Here is a 21,201-nt window from a genome sequence, read left to right on the forward strand (position 1 = left end):
ACATGATACTCCCAGTAGGGCGCTACGGCCTTCTTACCAGGGCCCCAGCCACTGTATAACTGTTAATGAGGCCTGAATCTCAATCACATTTTCAGCCGTCACTTTATACCGTTAAATTCATAATAAGCTTCCAGTTCAGTCAAACCCCTGAGACTTCCCCATGAACTATTGTCAAGAAGTCGCTCCTATCTTTCTGCAGTTGTTTCTCTTAGTGTAAATTGCAAGGCTTTATGTTTTTCCTTATTAAGTTTCATCTTGTTAAATCAGTTCCATTTTCCTGCCCTGTCGAGAGTTTTTGGATCACAGACCTGTTTTCTGTTGTAGCTAGCCTGCCCAGCTTTGAGTCATTAACAAATATAATGCTCCTCTCTCCACAGGTCACCCTAAACCAATTCCCTCAAACAGCGCATCCATGACTGTTAGATTCATTCCCAGCCCTGACTTCTCAGATCGTCTACAGTTTCACGTCGGCAAGAAATTGCCAGAAATGTGCCTGCTTGGCTATTTTAGCCCTTCAAATGAATAATGTCTACCATAGATGCCCACTATTTGGTGAATATTCACATATATCGTTAAAGTGGAAAGAGCCCTGAATCGAGGGCATTTCTCTTGGCCCAGTAGTTCCACTACACCGTGCTATCAAAATCAAGGGCATGTCACCACCGCCAGACATTCTTAGTCCCCTAAACGCCACTGACTTTTCTCCCACCGTTATCAGGACTGTCATCCCCTCACACCCCCAGCTGTTGGACACTGAAGACACTTACGTCATCTTTACCTTGAAGCTATTGCCATGCCAAATAGTTTTCAAAATCAGCCCTTTTCCTTTTGTTCCAACGATCCTGGCCGGATCCTCTCTGGGCAGCCCAGTGCCTCTAATGCCGGGCATGGAGCCAGGAAGACCTGAGTTCAAATCTGACCTCAGATCACTTATTAGCTGTATCTGTTTGCCTCAGTTTCTTCATCTGTAAAATGCAGATAATAATAGCACCTACCTCACAGAGTTACTGTGAGAATCAAATGAGATCATGATTGCAAAGTACCTTAGCACGATCTCTGGCACCAGGTAAGTGCAATATACATGCTAGCTGTTATAACTATGATCATCATCATCATTCTTGGCAGCTTCCTCGGTATGCCTCAAGGGCTCATGAGAAGGAAACAATTTTAAAAGATTTTATTCTGAAGATGCAAATTATGTTTATGTTGTACGTAGAGAATTTTTTTTTCACAATCTAGAAAAACCTTGGTTGTCATGTATCACTAATAAGATTGAGGAGAGAGATTTTTCCCATTTCCTCCTTCACTTCTCCACTCCTCGGAGGCTACGGTGGCTTCTAGTTGTCTCTTTAATCTCATGAAAATTCTCAGTCATGGGCCTTCAATGGCCTCTATTGATCGTTCTCTTCTGACTATAATATCATCATCATCATTATCATTTGCTGAACTCCAGCTCTAAAAATACTTGTGATCTGACTCACACTGTTCCCAAATTCTCAGTCAAAGGGCTACTGCAACTGTTACTTTGGAATGGAGCATGTGAAGATCTGTGCCCAGCGCACCCTGCCAAGATTCTGGCTTTTCACCTGCTCTTGTGTGGGATGTCAGATTCATGACATTTCGCCCCCAAACTTGGTAGGAAGGCATGAATCCACTGCATGATAGAAGTAGCACTGACTTTTTATCTTCAATCTACCCCTCTGTTCACCAGGAAATACAGTCTGCCCTTGGCAGCTTCCTAGGTATGCCTCAAGGGCTCATGAGAAGGAAACGATTTTAAAAGATTTTATTCTGAAGATGCAAATTATGTTTATGTTGTACGTAGAGAATTTTTTTTTCACAATCTAGAAAAACCTTGGTTGTCATGTATCACTAATAAGATCGAGGAGAGAGATTTTTCCCGTTTCCTCCTTCACTTCTCCTTTCCATTTCCTTTGTAGTAGGTTGCTTGGTTCTTTAACAAGTATTAAGGATCCCTGTGCTTACTAGGTCTAAAGATGATTCACAGGACTTCTGGGATCAAAAAGATTTAATCCAGCACTATATTCCAGAAATGAGAATTTTTCCCTTTGGGCTTTTTAGTCTAGAGTCCTTCACTAACTGCAGTTATAAAGAAATTCATTGCCTCTCTCTTACTAGCTGCTCCCCACATTTGGGCCTTTCAACAGCTTGTTAACACCTCTACCAAAGAGTAGGCAAGAGGGAGGTGAAGCTCAGAGAATCCTTTTAGCTTCTGTTAACAGCCTTGGAATGGAGGAAGGTTAAAATTAATGAGTGAAATTAGATGGGAAGAATATGCACACGTTTCATTTATCCCATTGCTGTGCCCGGTTCCTAAGGAAGTTGGCAGTTGTCTTTGTGACCTTGGGAGTGGGGGCAAATGACAGAGATGTGGCCGAAGGAAAATCAGGACGAGAAGGATTCTTAAACAAGAATTACAAATCACAAAGGAGCTAGTAGAGACCATTGTAGGCTATCTAGAGAACACTGTCAAAATCATTGCTGTGACATGGATAAGCTTTGGCCATATTAAAGAGTGATGGGTCTGTGGCCCAGAGGGAGTCCTTTGAGTGGACCAGGACTACGTACAACCTGCTTCTTCCATTTCACAGATTTTCACGATGACGGCAAACTCGGCTGCCCCCTCCGTGGGCCGTTTGGTTTAGGGGGAGCCAGTTCTGTTGCCCTTCCTCACAAAGGCTCATAGGAACAGATCCCGACGTTATCTAGCCAATTGCCACATTAAACACAGTTGGAAATAATTTTCACCTAAAAGCACAAAGTGTTTTCTGAGAATGACCTCTATCTTGGTTACGTTTTTATTAAACCCATTTACGAGCTGGTGCTGGCTTCAGAGAGCAAGCCAGACCTCGAAGAGCAAGTGCTACTGGTGGCCCCATTTACCCATCTCAGGTCAATCGAAAGAACTGGGTATTTGTAACATTTTACCCTTCTTGAGCTATTATACTCTTTATGTTTCAGTTCTGGTGCTGCAACTTCCCCCAAAACTTACTACTGGAATTCTTTCTTGTTGCCCAATAATGCTAATATACTTTTTTTTTTAACGCTTACTTTCTGTCTTAGAAGTGATACTACGTATCGCCCTTAATAAATGTATATTTTGAATCATTCCCATTGACCTTGGGAGATCCTTGGCATTGAGAGACTCTGGTCAATTCATTAAAAAATAATAATCCAAAAAAAACCCTGTTTTAGTATCAGTTCTAAGACAGAGGATCAGCAAGAGCTAGGCAGTGGGGGTTAAGTGACTTGCCCAGGGTCAAACAGCTTGCAAGTGTCTGAGGCCAGATGTGTTCCCCATCCTCCAGGCTCCATGCCTGGGGCTCTATCTGCTCTTTTACCATGCTGGCCCCCACCCTCAGGCTTCCTTCAATAAAGAAGCCAACAGACCTGTAGGCCCCTCGTGCTGAGCTTTGCTTTTTTCATTCCGATAATGGAACTTGAACCTGACTCCATAGACCAAAGGCTATGAATCGGTAACTAAGAGATTCCTTAATTGCTGTTTAAGTAGTACCACGAGCTCTCTTGGCTTTGCATCATAGTTAACGTTTAGGCAGTTAGAGACTGAGGCACGCTGGGGAGCCTAAAAAGGGGGATAATCTCTTACCTATAGCTCTGGAGACAGACAGACTTCCATTTACTCTCCAGGCCCCAAACCAGACCACGCAGCCCCCGAGGGCCTCAATGCGCTGCTTCTCATCCTAAATCACAGCGTCACACAACAGGAAAATGGAAAACAGAACACGTCAGCCGGCTCTAGGAGAGTGATCAGGAGAATGAAAGGGGAGGGGGATGGCAGACCCTTCTGGAAAGAGGCTCCCCTTTTCCAGGGTCTTTAAAGAAGCCGGTTGCGGAGGGCACGAAGGGAGTTATAAAAACGAACCATAATCGCACGAATAGTTAGTTGGAAGAGAGACCTTAGATGACGACCAAAGAAAGAAGCTGCTCACCTCTCTATCCGGCTTATGTGGCTTCATCAGTTCAACGGCTTGGCCCTTCCTCACCAGCATGACCTGAGAGTCGCCCAGCCAGGCTACGTGGAGCATGTTGCCTCTGATAAAGGTTACCACTCCGGTGGTCCCACATCGCAAGCTCTGAAAACGGTTCATGCAAAGCCAGTGAAAATGAAGATCTGGAGGGGCGGAATTCTCCTTAAAAAGTATTTATGTTCCAACCAAGCAGGGAATAGGCGAGCTGTTCAGAACACTTTATACATTACATTATTTTATATACATTATATTATAACATTATACATTATACTTAATTAAATTAAAATTTTTAAGATTTTTTTTTCATTTTTTACAACCTTTTACTTTCTGTCTTAGAATCGATACACGCATTGGTTCCGAGGAAGAAGAGCAATGAAGGTTAGGCAATGGGGATCAAGTTAGGAAGTAGCTGCGGCCAAGATTTGAACTCAGGACCTCCCTACTCCAGGCCTGGTTCTCGAATCACCGAGCTTATAAAAATATTTTCATGAATAATGTTCTAAATTGACTAAATTAAAACAACAACAACATTTTCATGGAAGCTGCTGGGTGGCTTGAGTGGATTGAGAGTCATTGACCCCCATTGCCTGGCCCTTACTTCTGCCTTGGAACCAATGCATAATATTGATTCCATGACGGAAGGTGAGGGTTTAAAACAAAATAACATTTTCACGTGTGTCCTCTCCTTGACTGCCCTCAGAAGCCTGTGACGTAAGCCACGTGGGTGCTGCCTCCCATTTTATCGATGGGGCATCCGCTACTCGTCCCCGATCCAGGGGCTCTACTGAATCATTTGGTCACGGAAACGACATAGCCTCAGGCCCCCGGTTTGCCAAACTGATTTATAGCATTTCACTGGAAGGGGAAAACGGAGCCAGTGGTGTGAGGCCTCCACATGGCGCGTGTGAAAGGCCCAATGATTTCTGCATCCCCTACAGTGCTACGGTTTATAGGTTAGCCCAGAGCCTGTTCTGAGACGTGCAGAGAGAATGAAACGCGGATAAAACGTTTTCCGGAAGCTTGGGATTCCTGGCGTTCTCAAGGGTGCTGAGGCCATTAGCACACCCAAGTGACCCTTCCCCCTCCCTGCGGCCCATCTCCGTCATGGGGAAAGCTGATTGTTTGTTCTAAATCCTCGCCCACCGCTGGAATGTCTTCCCACACACAACATGCAGATAATTCAGCCCCTCAGTACAAATTATAAAGACGTTTTGCTGCATATCCTCTGGAGAGAACAGGAGGCAGGGCTGTTTCACAACAGGAATAGCTACTTTCTTCTCAGCAGTTAACGGCACAAGAGGGAGAAAAGGAGCTTGCTGTGCGAGATCTAAATGATTTAAGATAGTGAGCTGTTAGGAAGACTGAGGCTGGCTGGAACTTCAGAGAAAACAAGCAAGCACTGATACAGGGAGGAATATCGGTGTGCTCTTTTTTATTTTTTAAACTCTTACATTCCGTCTCAGAATCAATACTGTGTATTGGTTCCAAGGCAGAAGAGCGATAAGGGCTAGGCAATGGGGGTGAAGTGACTTGCCCAGGGTCACACAGCTGGGAAGTGTCTGAGGCCAGATTTGAACTCCAGGCCTGGCTCTTCATCCACTGAGCCAACCAGCTATCCCCTATTGGCATACTTTTGAAGAAATGGAAAAAAGGAAATGAGGAAGAGAAAAGATCTAAAGGCATGTTTGGTTTCTGGGATGGAATTATCTCTAAATCATTTGTCGGGGTTATGGTCCACGCTTAAGATGGACAATAGGAAAAGCCAAGACACGATGGTATTTGAGTAGCCCCCAGAGATTTAGGGGTTTAGCACCCCGCACTTGGTATAGAGTTCAATCAAAAAAACCTTTCATATTCAACCTAGAGTTTGTTTAATGCATCTTTTGATTTCCCATTCTCGTATACACAGCTCCGGGCACATACTTGCGGAACTGAATCAAACTGACTTTAGTTGTAAGAATCTAGTGACTATTATCATTGGGATCATGGGAAGGAAGGGAAATGCCTGCTTATCGTCTGCAGGATCCCTAGGTTCACTGAGGCACAGGGAGAGCATCAGGAACTCTCCACCACGTTCTGATCTCTACTGCTGGCTTGTGCGGCAGCTCTTCCTAACTGACCCCACATCCGGCCCCTTCCATGACAGCGTTAACGTTTCCGGGATCAGAGCATCATTTTCAATCTGTGCAGTCAATTACTTTATAAAATTGCTTACTTTGTTCTTGGATAAGACCGCCAGCATTCCATGCTAGTTGTTTTTATACACACACACACACACGCACACACGTGCGCACACACACAGGGAGGGGCAGCTCAGTGAGCCTGGAGTCAGCAAGACTCATCTTCCCACATTCGAATCTGGCCTCAGACACTCCCTAGCTATGTGACCCTGGGCAAATCACTTAATGTGGTTTGTTTGCCTCAGTTTCCTCATCGGTAAAATGAGCCGTAGAAGGAAATAGCAAACTACCCCAATGTCTTTGCCAAGAGAACTCCAAATGGGGTCACAAAGATCAGACATGACAGAAACATGACACAACTATGTATACACACACGCATGTATCTATGTATCATCCATGTATACACAATATGTTATGTATGTGTTGTGTATGTAATATAGTATATGTAATGTGTGTACATATAATAAAAATGTAATCTATATAAAAAACAAAACAATACCTAAAAAACAATTTATAATCTATAGTTAATTATGCATCCATGGTTCAAAAATGGTTTTCCCAGTATCCCATTTCTGTTGTTCAGAGTCAATCCGTGTTTAAATAGGGGAAATTATCATACTATAGGGAAGAGACTCAAACTCTTTATTCCGGCAAGGGGAACTGGGTCAGAGGTGGCCAGACTGATACCAGGAGGAGGGTCGTCTCATCCCAATTCTTCTCCAAGGCTCTTAAGACAGGACACTAAAGTGGTCTTTCCCACCTATTTCCAATTTGCTGACTTCATGACCAGATCCAAACTTGTTAGCCAAAGACAGGGAAATAAATGATTATAGTGACCGCTACAGGCACTCATGGTTAAGAAAGCAAAAACTTAACTGACAAATCCAGGGGTGAGAAATTTCTAGACAAGTTCCGGCCAAGCACTCTCCAGGATGTCCCAAATGAACCCTACGTCTAGGGCTACGTTCATGAAAGCCCAACTCACTGCAAATGCCGGAGAGGGAGTGCAAACTACAAGAGCTTTAGCAGAGCCTGGATTAGAGCCTCAGACGCGTAAAGAAATGCCAGGCTTGGGGCTGGGAGGGGGGTAAGGCCCGAGGGGACGGTGTTGGTGCTGAAGGAAGCAGAGTCTGAATCTCAGGAGCCCTTTCACTACAGATTAAATCAATGGTCTAAACTGGTGTGGTTTTAATCTACATTTCAGGGCAAAAAGGGTTCTTCTTCGGGCCCATGTTTATATGAAGAAGTTACAAACCTCCCGGGCTGCTTTCTGCACAAAACGCTCATCAGTCACCCGGAAGGCCCGGCACAGGGCCTCAGCAGGGTCATGGGGGAACATTTCCTGCCGTACTAAATTCACGTGGAGGTGGATAGAGGCATAAATGGCAGCATCGACTCCGCCATGCCCATCGAACACTGCAAAGTAAGCTTGTTCTTCTTGGTCCTGTCAAAGGAAGCAGAGCACAGAGGGAATTCATTGTTAGGTGTGCGGAAATGAGATAAGGCGCCGCCTTCAAAACTCTTATTATTATTATGAATTATTATTATTATTCCTCCTCCTCCTCCTCTTTCGTGAAGTTAGTTGCCTCCACAATTAAAAAAATGTCTCCCTTTTCTATCAGTGGTTGCCGTAGCTGCAGGACCAGGGCATGTGTGTTTCCACCCCAGTATGCTGGAATACACATGCCCAATTAGCTCAGGCGGAACTGCCCCTCTCTGTGGAAGTTCCTACTTTGTACCATGGAAACCACCCACGCACAGTTGCTCCAAGCCTTCCTCACACAGCCAAAGGGGGAGGTGGTGGTGGAGGAGGAGGAAGGCCGTAGGAAAAGGCAGTAAGTAAAAGCCTTTATGGAATGAAGGTGCTAAAATAACATTAAAACATCGGAAACCTCTATAGAATGCACACCACTTGTACAAGTCACATGTGAACATGTCTAGGACAGAGGCAAGAACCCTCACCATATGAGGCCTGAATTCTGTAAGCCAGCCTGTGATCGCATGTCTTTGCTCACAATTCATGCCAGATGGAGTCCTGTGTCCTTGCCTTAAGGTCCTGACAGTGTACAAAGCCAAGGATGCCCCGTGATAGTTATTGTTGTTGAGTCCGACTCTGCAGGACCCCATTTGGAGTTTTCCTTCTCCGGTTCATTTTATAGATGAGGAAATGGAGGCAAACAGGGTTAAATGACTTGCCCAGAGTCACACATGTAGGAAAGTGTCTGAGGTCAAATGTGAACCTAGGAAGAGTGTCTAGGTCTGACACTATTTACTGAGCCACCTTGCTGGCTTTGCTCTTTTTTTTTCTTTTTAAACTGTTACCTTCCCATCTTAGAACCAATTGGTTCTAAAGCAAAAAGAGTAGTAAGGGATAGTCAATGGGGGTTCAGTGACTTGTCCAGAGTCACACAGCCAGGTAGTTTCTGAGGCTAGATTTGAACCCAGGACTTCTCATCTCAGGACCTGGCTCTCTATTCATTGAATTACCTAGCTGCCCTCACAGCTCAGCATGGCACTGAGGCTAAGGGGCCAGCCATGCCATCAGGAAAAGTTGAAAAGTTTTCCTTCCAAGACATACATACTATCTGTGTGAACCTGGCAAGTCACTTAACCATCTCTTCCAGGCTAAGATTACAAATGATAGAACAAATAGTGCTCTGCAGCCATCCTGGGAGGTCCCCATGCTGACAATCACAGATTTGTACCAAAAATCATTTTTTTTAAGTTAAAAAAATTTTAACATTTATTTGAAAAAATATTTTCGCATGTTTTCATGATTCATTTTCTTTTCCTCTCATTCCCCCATCTTGGAGCTGATAAGCAATTCTGCTGGGTTGTACAAATACTCCAAATCACTTCTTGTCTGAAGAACTGGTTACAATTCTTTGGACCACTTGCTATCAGGCTTCTTTTGTGAGGCAGCTGTGATTTCAACTGCAAATCTCTTTATTCCTGGGACTTGGGAAAGCTGGATTTTAGTCCCATCCCAACCAGTGACTGGTTGTATAACCAAGCTGCTTGGCTTTTTCTGTGCCTCCATCTCTACCATCTGTTAAACAGGGATGAGTGATGTGAACCTTATCAAGATGTTGTGAAGATCTAATAAAATAATAAATTGAAAATAGAATGTCTTTTTTATCCTTGTTTTTTTATAGACCATTTAAAAAAATTGAATTAGAGGGATTTTTAAATAAGAGGGAATGAGGGTGCAGCTAGGTGGCTCAGTGGATAGAGAGCCAGGCTTGGAAATTGGAGGAACTGGATTCAAAATCTAACCTCAGACATTTCCCAGCTGTGTGATCACTTAGCCCCAGTTGCTTAGCCCTCACTGCTCTTCTGCTTTGCAATCAATATACAATATTGTTTCTAAGACGGAAGATAAGGGTGCGTTTTTTTTTTAAGGGTATCCAAAGGGGATCAAAAAAAGAGTTATGAATGATTCAATTAATAAATAGGAACTCACAGGGGCAGCCAAGTGGCTCAATGGGTAAAAAGCCAGGCCTAGAGGTAGAAGGTCCTGGGTTAAAATCTGACCTCAGACATGTCTTAGTTGTATGACCCTGGGCAAGTCACTTAGCCCCAGGTGCCTAGTCCTTATTGCTTTTCTGCCTTGGAATCAATTCTTAGTGTCAATTCTTTTTTTTTTTAAACATTATTTTATTTGGTCATTTTCAAACATTATTCATTAGAAACAAAGATCATTTTCTTTTTCTCCCCACCTTCCCCCACCCCTCCCATTGGCGATGCGTGATTCCTCTGGGTATCACATGGGTCCACAAACCAAGCTCATTTCCATGCTATTGGTTTCCATAGTAGGGTGTTCATTCAGAGTCTCTCCTCGATCATATCCCCTCCACCCCTGTAGTCAAGCTGTTGTCCTTCCTCAGTGTTTTTACTCCCACAGTTTGTCCTCTGCTTATGGGTAGTGGTTTTTTTTTTCTCCTTGATCCCTGCAGGTTGTTCAGGGTCATTGCATTGAGACTAATGGAAAAGTCCATTACCTTCAATTATACCACAGTGTATTAGTCTCTGTGTACAATGTTCTCCTGGTTCTGCTCTTTTCTCTCTGCATCACTTCCTGGAGGTCGTTCCAGTCTTCATGGAATTCCTCCACCTTATTATTCCTTTTAGCACAATAGTATTCCATCACCAACAGATACCACAGTTTGTTCAGCCATTCCCCAATTGAAGGGCAGCCCCTCATTTTCCAATTTTTTGCCACCACAAAGAGCGCAGCTATGAATATTCTTCTGCATGCCTTTTTCCTTATTGTCTCTTTGGGGTACAAACCCAGCAGTGCTATGGCTGGGTCAAAGGGCAGACAGTCTTTTGTCACCCTTTGGGCATAGTTCCAGATTGCTCTGCAGAATGATTGGATCAGTTCACAACTCCACCAGCAATGCATTAATGTCCCTACTTTGCCACATCCCCTCCAGCATTCATTACTTTCCATAGCTGTCATGTTAGCCAATCTGCTAGGTGTGAGGTGATACCTCAGAGTTGTTTTGATTTGCATCTCTCTGATTATCAGAGATTTAGAGCACTTTTTCATGTGCTTATTTTTTTTGTTTTTTTTTTTTAATTTTATAATATTTTATTTGATCATTTCCATGCATTATTCATTAGAGACAAAGATCATTTTCTTTTCCTCCCCCCAACCCCCCATAGCCGACGCGTGATTCCACTGGGTATCACATGTGTTCTTGATTTGAACCTATTGCCATGTTGTTAATATTTGTGTTAGAGTGTTCGTTTAGAGTCTCTCCTCTGTCGTGTCCCCTCAACCGCTGTAGTCGGGCAGTTGCTTTTCCTCGGTGTTTCTACTCCCACAATTTGTCCTCTGCTTATGGATAGTGTTTTTCTCCTAGATCCCTGCAGATTGTTCAGGGACATTACACCGCCACTAATGGAGAAGTCCATTACGTTCGATTGTACCACAATGTATCAGTCTCTGTGTACAATGTTCTCCTGGATCTGCTCCTTTCGCTCTGCATCACTTCCTGGAGGTTGTTCCAGTCTCCATGGAATTCCTCCACTTTATTATTCCTTTTAGCACAATAGTATTCCATCACCAACATATACCACAATTTGTTCAGCCACTCCCCAATTGAAGGGCATCCCCTCATTTTCCAATTTTTTGCCACCACAAAGAGCGCAGCTATGAATATTCTTGTACAAGTCTTTTTCTCCATTATCTCTTTGGGGTACAGACCCAGCAGTGCTATGGCTGGATCAAAGGGTAGAAATTCTTTTATTGCCCTTTGGGCATAGTTCCAAATTGCCCTCCAGAATGGTTGGATCAGTTCACAACTCCACCAGCAATGAATTAATGTCCCTACTTTGCCACATCCCCTCCAGCATTCATTACTTTCCTTTGCTATCATGTTAGCCAATCAGCTTGGTGTGAGGTGATACCTCAGAGTTGTTTTGATTTGCATCTCTCTGATTATAAGAGATGTAGAACACTTCTTCATGTGCTTATTAATAGTTTTGACTTCTTTGGCTAAAAACTGCCTATTCATGTCCCTTGCTTAGTGGCAATTCTAAGACAGAAAATTATGGTTTTTTTAAAAAGGAAAATCAGACAGTAAGATGGGCACCATATCTTATTTCCCCAAAGAACATTTTTGAGACTTTTAATAGCAAAATAATATAAGCCAGAATGGACTATGGATGGTTTTAATACAGAGGATGGGTTCCTAAATCCATATGATTATAGTAGGATCAAAGCAAGGTATATTTTCAAAAAGTTCTCTTTAAGATTCTTAAATACTTTTTAAAGATGGTTGATGGCACAGAAGGAATCAGTAAAGAATATGAAAGTGCTAAGGAGACAAATAATACCTAAGGAAACAAGAAAAAGTGGAGTGGTATAATCTAGGGGTCAGTGATGGTGAACCTATGGCATGGGTGTCAAAGATGGTACATAGAGCACTCTCTAGTTCATTACTAGAAGCGTGTCCAGCACTCAGAGGGGGGGGCATGGCACAAGGTCAGGGGGAAGGGCCCAGAACAAAAAGGTTCACCATCACTGATCTAGAGTATAGGAGTATGACTATCCTTGAAAAGGAATGTGAACAGCACTGTCAGATTGATGCTTCTCAAATGGCTTGTATCATGTCATTGTCCCCATTCCCTATTACTAATTGCCTATAGTCTACCATTTTACCTGTCTAATGTTTTACCGCTAAATGGATCTTTAGCCTATATTGTATAAAGGCTTCTTCAGTCACTGACCTTCACTGATCTCTATCTTCTTGGGGTCACAGTTTCATTCATGAAATGGGTTTAATCCTCAAAAGAGTTCTCTTTTTTAAGAAGTACAATTTTTTTCTCTCAGAATGAACTAAAAGCTCATGAGGACAGGGAATCTATCTTCTTTCACATTTCCATAACACTCAAATTGAATCCAATGCTAATATTCTCAGGGAGAAGTGTTAGGAGGGGAAAGCAGGAAATTAAAAAGAGTATATTCTGTGAGAAATCCATGAAGCTTGAACCCAGAGCTTCAGAATTGAAGCACAGGTCAAATTTGTAGCTTAACAGAATAAACCAATTAGGATCTAATTCTGGCTCTTAGCTGATACTGTAAATGACTTGCATTTAAAAAGTTCATAAACAGAAACTGCTATTAGAATTATAAATGGAAGATCACAGAGCCATCTGCAAAATAAAGTGAAATCCTGGGGATTGGAGGAGGCAGCATTAGACAATGCAGAGAATGCTGAATCTGGAACCAGGGAAGCTAGGGATACAACTAGCAATTCTGACACCTGGACGAGCAATATAGAACACATCCTCTAAGACAAATTCTTTTTGAGTTGAGGACACCACCCAACGGGAACAGATCTGTCCAAGGACAATGCAGAGACAGGGAAGAGATGTATTTGAACCCAGGGCCTCAGACTCTAAGTCCATAGCTCTTTCCATTTTTGTTCAATTGTTTCAGTTGTATGTGACTCTTCATAACCCCATATAGGGTTTTCTTAGCAAAAATAATGTAGTAGTTTGCCATTTTCTTTTCTTTTTTGTTACAGATTTTTTTTACAGATTAGGAAACTGAGGCAAATGGGATTAAGTGGTTTACTGAGGGTCACATAGCTAATAAGTGTCTGAGGCCAGATTTGAACTCAGGAAGATGAGTCTTCCTGACTCCAGGAGCAGTGTTCTATCCACGGCACCACCTAGCTCCCCAATTACTGTTTGTCCTACATTTTCAAAGACCGCTGACATCACAAGGCTAGAGTAAGGGTATGGTGTCTTTGGCTATTCAGTCCAATAAGAGTTTGGAAGGCACTAACACAGACTGGGCACAAGTGGTCCATTAGAACATTTAAGGTGGAAACGGCTCTGAATTTGCAATTAGGGCACCCTTAATTTAACGCGTTGTCTCTTAAGAGTTCATAGAATTATATGTATAATTGGAAGTTCTTCTAGTGCATCACATTTCTCTTCTTTAGATTGTGAACTCCTTGAGAGCAGGATGTGTGAGAGAAAATGTGTATATCCTAGCACTCTTGAACTGACTACCACCCTGACATATAGCAAGCAGGAACAGGGTGACCATTTGAATCTATCCAGGATAGATGGCAGAATCAAGAAAAGAAAAAGAAAAAAATATATATATATAGCAACTGCTTCAGCAAATAGCAACAAGGCCCTTGAATCAAGGAGTAATACCAGTATGTGTGAACTATGGTAGCAGCTACTATCACACATGGGCCTTTTGAGCCATAACTGCATGGAGTGGAAGTCACGTATGAAATCAAGCAATTTACAGTCAGATTCTTATACCTGCGTGGCTGGACTGTATCAGGAATCTGATAATGTGCCTTTGAACATATATACAAATATTCAACTTTGATCTAAATGAGTGGTATATTATGATTTATAATTTTTTTTAAGTGATACTCAAATACAATTTGAGAGGCATGGCAAGGAAACAAACCTACTCTGCATTAGTGTGTTATATCCTAACAGTAAGAATTAGAAAATGGTAACAGGAAAATGTTTATTAAACTGACATGACTAATAAAGACCCAGTTTATCAATCACATATTTATCGAGCACAAGCCTAGATACTTTCTCTTCCTTAGAGGCCAAGATATTTTAAAAAATCACAGTGGAGTCAGAAATAACTCAGCAAAGAAAGCAGCATGATGTTTCTCAAAGTCAATCTCATGCAAAAAGGGTTAGGAGGGTAACTAAGACGAACTTGTCAGGTTTCCATAGGGCTTAAAGCTGATAAATAGAACATGTCATTTTGATAGCCTCTGTGGCTCTTTGAACCAAAACAGGAACTGACAGAAAGCCATAAGTATATCTATCCAAGAAAGACAGGACCTGCAATTGGCAAAATGCTAGATAAGAAGAAAAAAGGAAAAATCTGTGAGGCTACAAACACGACAATAGGAAAATAATAATTAATGGAGAGACTGTGAGAAGACAGAAACATGATGATTATTGGTGGAAATGTGAATTGCTCTATCTATTCTGGAAAGCAATTTGGAATTGAATCTAAAAGTTATTCAACTGTATATTCCCATTGACTCAGGGGTCATGACTGAAAAGACTTATTAAAGACAACAGATTTAGAGAAACTGAGATGACATATGAATTGATACAGTATAAAGTCAGCATAACCAGAACAATTTATATGACTACCATTTTATAAAGGAAAACAATGTTGAAAGAAATAAGATCTTTAATCAATACAAGAACTGATCTTGACTCCAAAGGACTAGTGAAGAATCATGCTTCTCATTTTTTGGCAGAGAAGTGGTAGAGCAGAATGAGATCTACAGAAGGGTCCATTTTAAGTTTTAAATGGCTCTAAGACTTTGGGGACACACTATTTTTTAAGACAGCCAATGTATCTATTTGTTTTGCTTGACTATAATCTGTTCTAAGAAAGGACTTGTATTTTCAGGAGGAAAATTGTGAGGGGGGAGAGTGGGTAGTTAGTGATAGTGATGCAAAAAAAGGAAGAAAAAGTATGTCAATGAAATTTCAAAAATACACAGAAGAAAAGAAATTCAGAAGACAAAAAGGGCAACTATGGCACTATTCTTATTAAATTTAATAAATGCTTTTAATAATCTGCTGACTCTTTTCATAATATTCTTGAATTACTCTTATTTCCTTTCCAAATTTTTCTTCTACTTCTCTTACATGATTTCAAAAATTCTTTTTGGGCTCTTCCAGAAATTCTTGTCAGGCTTGTGTCCAATTGAAAAACAATTTTTTTTGAGGCTTTGCTTGTAGCTGTTTTGACATCATTGTCTTCTTCTGAGTTTGTGTCTTGTTCTTCCCTGTCACTACAGTAACTTTTAAAAATATTAACATTTTAAAAATATAATTAATTTTGAATAAATTTCCATGGTTACATGATTCATGTTCTTTCCCTTCCCTCTCCCCTAACCCCTCCTATAGCCAACACGAAATTCAACTAGGCTTTAAAAATATCATTCATCAAGTCCTATTTCCATATTATTAATATTTGTAATAGAATGGTCATTTAGAGTCTACATCCCCAATCATATCCCCATTGAACCATGTGATCAAGGAAATATCACTAGAGTGACTTTTTATGGTCAGGTTCTTTTTTTATTGTTTGCTCATTTTTGCCCCTAGCCTATTTCTTGATTTTTAATTTTATGTTAAAGTTGGGTTCTGTTCACAGGGTGGAAGCAGTACTGTTCCAAGCTTCTGGTTTTTTACACTGTTGTTTTCAGAGCTAGTTCTTGGGGTTTGTAAGTCTTCAGTGCTTCCAAAAGGTATGACCTAAGGAGAGGTATAGCTACTGTTCTCCTGCCCTGTGCTTTGGTATTTAACCAAGAAGGGACCTTGTTCTCCTGTAGTTGCAAATGCTAGCACTTCTCTTGGTCCTGGAACTGTGACCATGGTCCCTGCTCCCCTGTGGTCATTGGGCCCTAGTGCTCCTCTTTGTCTTGGGCCTATGACCTAGAACTGTGCATGGGTATTACAACAGGATCCTGAACTCACATCCAGCAAAGGGTACCCTGTAATTTCTTCCTGACCTTAACATCTTTAGTTTTAGAACTCCCAAAGCTGCTGCTGTTACTGATGCAGCCACCTCCAAGGTCTGCTGCTGGTGTTGCTGCAAGTGTGGTTCTCTCCAGGTCAACCACCCCTCTGATGTAACAGAACTTTCCTGTAGACCTCTTGAATGTTCTGGTTAGGAAAATTATTTTACCCCGAACTTTGTTGGCTCTGCTGTTCCAGAATAAATTTGAGGCATTAAAACTATATGGAGGGGAATTTGGAAGAGTTTGGGTGAGTTCTTGCCTCTACTCCACCATCTTGACTCTGCTACTATATTTAGTAAAACTTATGGAAGAAGTTCACAATTTCATATTCAATCCTAGCCTTCTGTTTTTTGCGTACTGAAGTGGTCATGCTTAATATATAAGATCCAAGCCATTCCCTAGCCACTAAATGATCAAAAGATGCAAATAAACAGTACACAAAAGAAGCATTGTAAACTTTTAATAATCATATGAAAGAGTGCTCCCAGGAAGCAGCTGAGTGGCTCAGTGGACAGAAATCCAGGCCTTGAGATGGGAGATCCTGGGTACAAATATGGCCTGAGACACTTCCTAGCTGTGTGACCCTGGGCAAGTCACTTAACCCCCATTGCCTATCCCTTACCACTTTTCTGCCTTAGAACCAATACATAGTATTGATTCTCAGATGGAAGGTAAGGGTTTAAAAAAAAAAAGTGCTCCCAAGAACTAATAAAAAAAGAAATGTACATCCAAAACAACTCTGAGATTTCATCTCACACTTAATAAATGACAAAGATAAGAAAAGAAGGGAATAGGCAGTGTTGGAGGGATTATGGAAAGATACGCAAACTAATGCATTGTTGGTATAGCTATGACTTAGCATGACCATTTCTGAAAGCAATGTGGAATTATCCAAGGAAAGTGATTAGAATGCCCCAACCTTATGACCCAAAGAGTCTACCGGTTAAGCATATACCAAGCAGGGCAATGAAAGGTCCTACATGCACCAAATTATTTTATAGTTGCATTTTTTTTTAACAGCTAAGAATTGGAAACAATTGAACTCATTGATTGGGGAATGGATAAATAAATTATGGTACACGAATGTAATAGAATATTTCTTTCCTTTAAGAAAAATGATGCCAAAATGGCTTTGCAGAGTAGATAAGAGAACTGGTTCTGAAATCAGGAATATTGGGGTTTAATTTCTGCCTCTAACATACACTTTAGTACCCCTGGGAACTCTTTAAGACTCTAAGCTGATATGTTGAAAGTATGATTCTACATTGGGAAAAAGGTAGTGTCTCACCCAGAGCTTCCTATACAATGAAATCACAAATGCATTAAAAAATTTGTATAATTAACATAAATATGAGACTTACATGAACTTATCTGTACACAAACTTCTATATGAAACTTTTCCTGATTCTACCATCTAGTATTCTCCATTCCAAAACCATCTTGCATTTAACTCCTCTGTGTGTTTGTGTGTATGTGTATATATATATATATATATATATATATATATATGTGTATATATATATATATATATATAAAGATATAATGCATATATTTATATTTATATGTCCTTACTGTCTTCCTCATTATAATACAAGCTCATTTCAAGTAGGGATCTTTGTATTCTTCCTACTTATATCCCCAGAACCTAACAGTGCCTGACACATAGTAGGCGCTTGAAATATACTTACTGATTGACTGAACTTCTGTAAAGTAAGGCAAGCAGAACCAAGACAACAATATCTGCTGTTATTAGAGCAATGTAAATAAAAAGAATGAAAACAAAACAAAACTGAATGTTACAAAAAGTAATGACCCATCCTGGCTGCAAAGAAGATATATGAGAAGGCTCTTTCCTCCTCTCCATGGATCTTTGCAGAAATGGGGGACTATAGTTAGGGAACACTATATATGTCAGACATTTTTGATGTATTGGCTAGTTTTGTTTCACCATACCCTCCTATACCTTACCTTATATTCTGTGTTATAGGGATCGGTCTAGGTGAGGGAGAGTAATGAGTTATATTAGGAAATATAGGTAATATAAAAATAAGGTCAATAAGAAGTACTTTAAAAAAGAAATGTTCACATGTTTTTATAATTTTAAAAAAGAAAGATAAAGCCTACAACAACCATTTGGTTGTTCCATGTACTTAGAATTCATCCACCTACTCATCATTTAAAATTCTTAGCTTCCTTCAAATCAAATGTTCAAATAAGATAATATTTATAAAGCACTTAGCACAATGCCCAGCACATAGGAGGTGCTTAATAAATGCTTATTTCCTCCCTCATTTTTTCCTTCCTTTCTTTCCTGATTCCTTCTCTCCCTCCTTATTCTCTCCTCTTTCTTTTACGCTTCCCTCTCTTTGTTCCTTTTCTCCCTCCTTTCTCCTTCTCTCTTCCTTTTTCCTCCTCTCCTTCCATCCTTTTCTTCTTCCTTTCTTCTATCTTCTTTCTTCCTTTTTTCCTTCCCTCTCTTCCTCCATTCTTCCTTCCTTCTTTCCTTTCTCAATTTAATTGCTTCTAGTTGCTGGCAATCTCTCCCTTCTCAAATTTTATTGTATTTATAAGTAAATAATCTGTTGACATGTTATATCACCCTAGTAAAATGTAAACTCTTTTGAAGAGAAGGGAGAATTTTTTCTTTCATTTTCTTTTCTGTATCCTCAGTGTTATTATATCCTCAAATGTCTTTGTATCTAAGAGCCCACAGGAGGCACAAATGCTTATTGAATGAACCTCAGTCCTAGGTGCTGCTTCTAGGGTTTTTAATCCTAGGTCCCCCAAATAACTAAAAGAAACCTCAACATGGACTTTAACTGACTAAGTAAATGTTGATTATTCTACACTATATTTGGAGTCCTTCTAGGTCAAATAAGAGATGTTTGGATCTACCCAGAAGTTTTCCTCTAAGGCAACCAAAATAATTTCTAGATAGGCATCTTTACATTTATTTCCACCACATTTTATATGGTCAACAAAGAATTTCAAGTCCATTTTTAGCAAACTGAAGCACAGGACTTGAAAACACAAGCAACATTAAATGGCAAGTTAATGAAATACTCAGAAATTGATTTGGGGCCTCCCTAGTCCTTTGGTTTGCTCTGTCAAAACCTATTCTCTTTTTATGATAGTATCTTCAAATGGATTTTTGATAAAACATGCAAATTTATTAAATGATTTCTTTAAAACTAACATTATAGAAAGATAATTTTCCATATTTTAAGGTATACAAACTTTTGCCACTTGGCTTCTAGTCCATTATTGAGAATCTATTGGTAACTCTCACTTGCACAAAAGGAGCTTAAGGTAGTAAGGCAAATCCTCTTCTCTCTATCCCACTGGACCTTGGGATGTGCCCCCTTTACCTCTAGATTGAAGAGCATATTAAAATCGGGAATGCAGACGTGTTTGTCCTCCATTTTCCTGCGCATGTTTTTGATGGCATGGATTGACGTCTCATAATACAATTGGGGTTTCCTGTGGAGAGGGAAATCCTTCACCCAACTGCAGCAAATCTCATGTAGTTTACTGAAGACGGAACGTGCCAATTTCACTGTCTCAATCTCTGTAGAAGAAATATAAAAAACCCCAAATGAAAGGCTTTAGAAGGCTGTTTTTGCTTTGCTTGCCTGCTTGATAAAACAGAAATAGTTCATCTTCAACAAATTTATAAATAAAGAATAAAATGCCATTTCTTTCTCTAGCCCATTTTATAGATGAGGAAACTGAAGCAAACAAGGTTGAAAAACTTGCCCAAGGTCACAAACTATCCAAGAAGAAATGACAATTACTTTGCATTCAAAAGTACAATATTTTACTATCACCGCTTATCTCTGAATTAACATTAGGCCAATGGACTAGTGCCAGTCCTGAAGGTGAATTTCATTCCATCACCAGAACTAGATTTGCTCTGGTCTCTGCTGCTGTCCATTAGCATGATTGTCCTTCTGGAAGGAAGAGGCCCGAAAGACTGAGTGGTTTAAGTTAACTAGTTAGTCCTTCAAAAAGTATTGTAAAATGGCATTAACTTAAAACCTAAAACTGCAGACGGTTAAACCAAAAAAAGTTTACCCCATTGTTTCCGCTTTTTACCCTCTTCCTTTTCCCCACTTTCTTCCTCTCTGCCCTACCTTCTTTTTCTGCCTCTTTCCTGGTGGAACACTAAAAGGATTAGAGTTTTGTTTGTAAAATGGGGTTGGAATATTGCTTGTAGAATATAAGCTGCTTGAGGGCAGGAAATAATGTCTCACTTTTATATTTGTGTCACCAACACCTAGAAAAGAGTCTAGAAATAGTATTTTTTAAATTTTATTTTATTGTCATGTAATATATTCTTCCATATTGGTCACTGTATTAAGTGTACACTCATATATAACCAAAACCCCTAAACTAAAACCACATCTCTTCTGTTTTAGAATTGATACTAAGAGAGAAGGTAAGAGATTTAAAAAAAAAGATAGATTGGAATATATCATTTGGTAACCTCAACACTGATGAGGAATAACTCTTTAGTATGTTACATAGCTTTGTTTTGGGCTAAATCTGAGACTCTTGGTGCATAGAGACAATAAGTTTCCTTCTTTATTGTATATATGGAGAAATGTAAATATAGAGAAAAGTTGTATGATTTGAACAGTTAGCTGGAGCTGCAGTTAGGCAAAATTTGGTTTTCAGCCAATGGAATCCCCAAATCCATATGGGTATAAAGCATTGTCATTTTCATCTTTAATGCTAGCAAAATATGCAGCTGTGGTCTCAGTAAAATAAATAAGCAAACATACCTTCTGTAGACTGAATAATACCTTACACATATAATACTGTTTTTCAAATGTATTTTGTTTAATAAAATATAAATTTTAAAGTGTTATTGACTTCATCATAGTTTTTTGTAATCATTTTGTTGTTCATTTGTTTCATTTGTGCCCAATTCTTTGTGACCTCATTTTGGGTCTTCTTGGC

The 21,201-nt window shown here is 40.3% G+C and overlaps 2 protein-coding genes across 8 annotated transcripts in view; one reads left to right on the plus strand and one right to left on the minus strand.

Moving 5' to 3' along the window:
• The window catches only part of TRIM37 (tripartite motif containing 37), a 213,840-nt gene that overhangs the window by 140,596 nt on the left and 52,043 nt on the right, over positions 1 to 21,201 (plus strand). The gene's annotated exons all lie outside the window — the stretch shown is intronic.
• PPM1E (protein phosphatase, Mg2+/Mn2+ dependent 1E) overlaps positions 1 to 21,201 on the minus strand; it is a 214,921-nt gene that overhangs the window by 7,734 nt on the left and 185,986 nt on the right. Inside the window, exons 3-6 of the mRNA XM_056814203.1 lie at positions 19,608 to 19,807; positions 7,446 to 7,634; positions 3,972 to 4,115; positions 3,629 to 3,722 (exon numbers count right to left, since the gene is read on the minus strand). Of these exons, the coding sequence (XP_056670181.1) occupies positions 3,629 to 3,722; positions 3,972 to 4,115; positions 7,446 to 7,634; positions 19,608 to 19,807 (627 nt within the window). The remainder of the gene's footprint in view (positions 1 to 3,628; positions 3,723 to 3,971; positions 4,116 to 7,445; positions 7,635 to 19,607; positions 19,808 to 21,201) is intronic.

Source organism: Monodelphis domestica, chromosome 2, assembly GCF_027887165.1.
Source record: "Monodelphis domestica isolate mMonDom1 chromosome 2, mMonDom1.pri, whole genome shotgun sequence".
Taxonomy (NCBI): Eukaryota; Metazoa; Chordata; class Mammalia; order Didelphimorphia; family Didelphidae; genus Monodelphis; species Monodelphis domestica.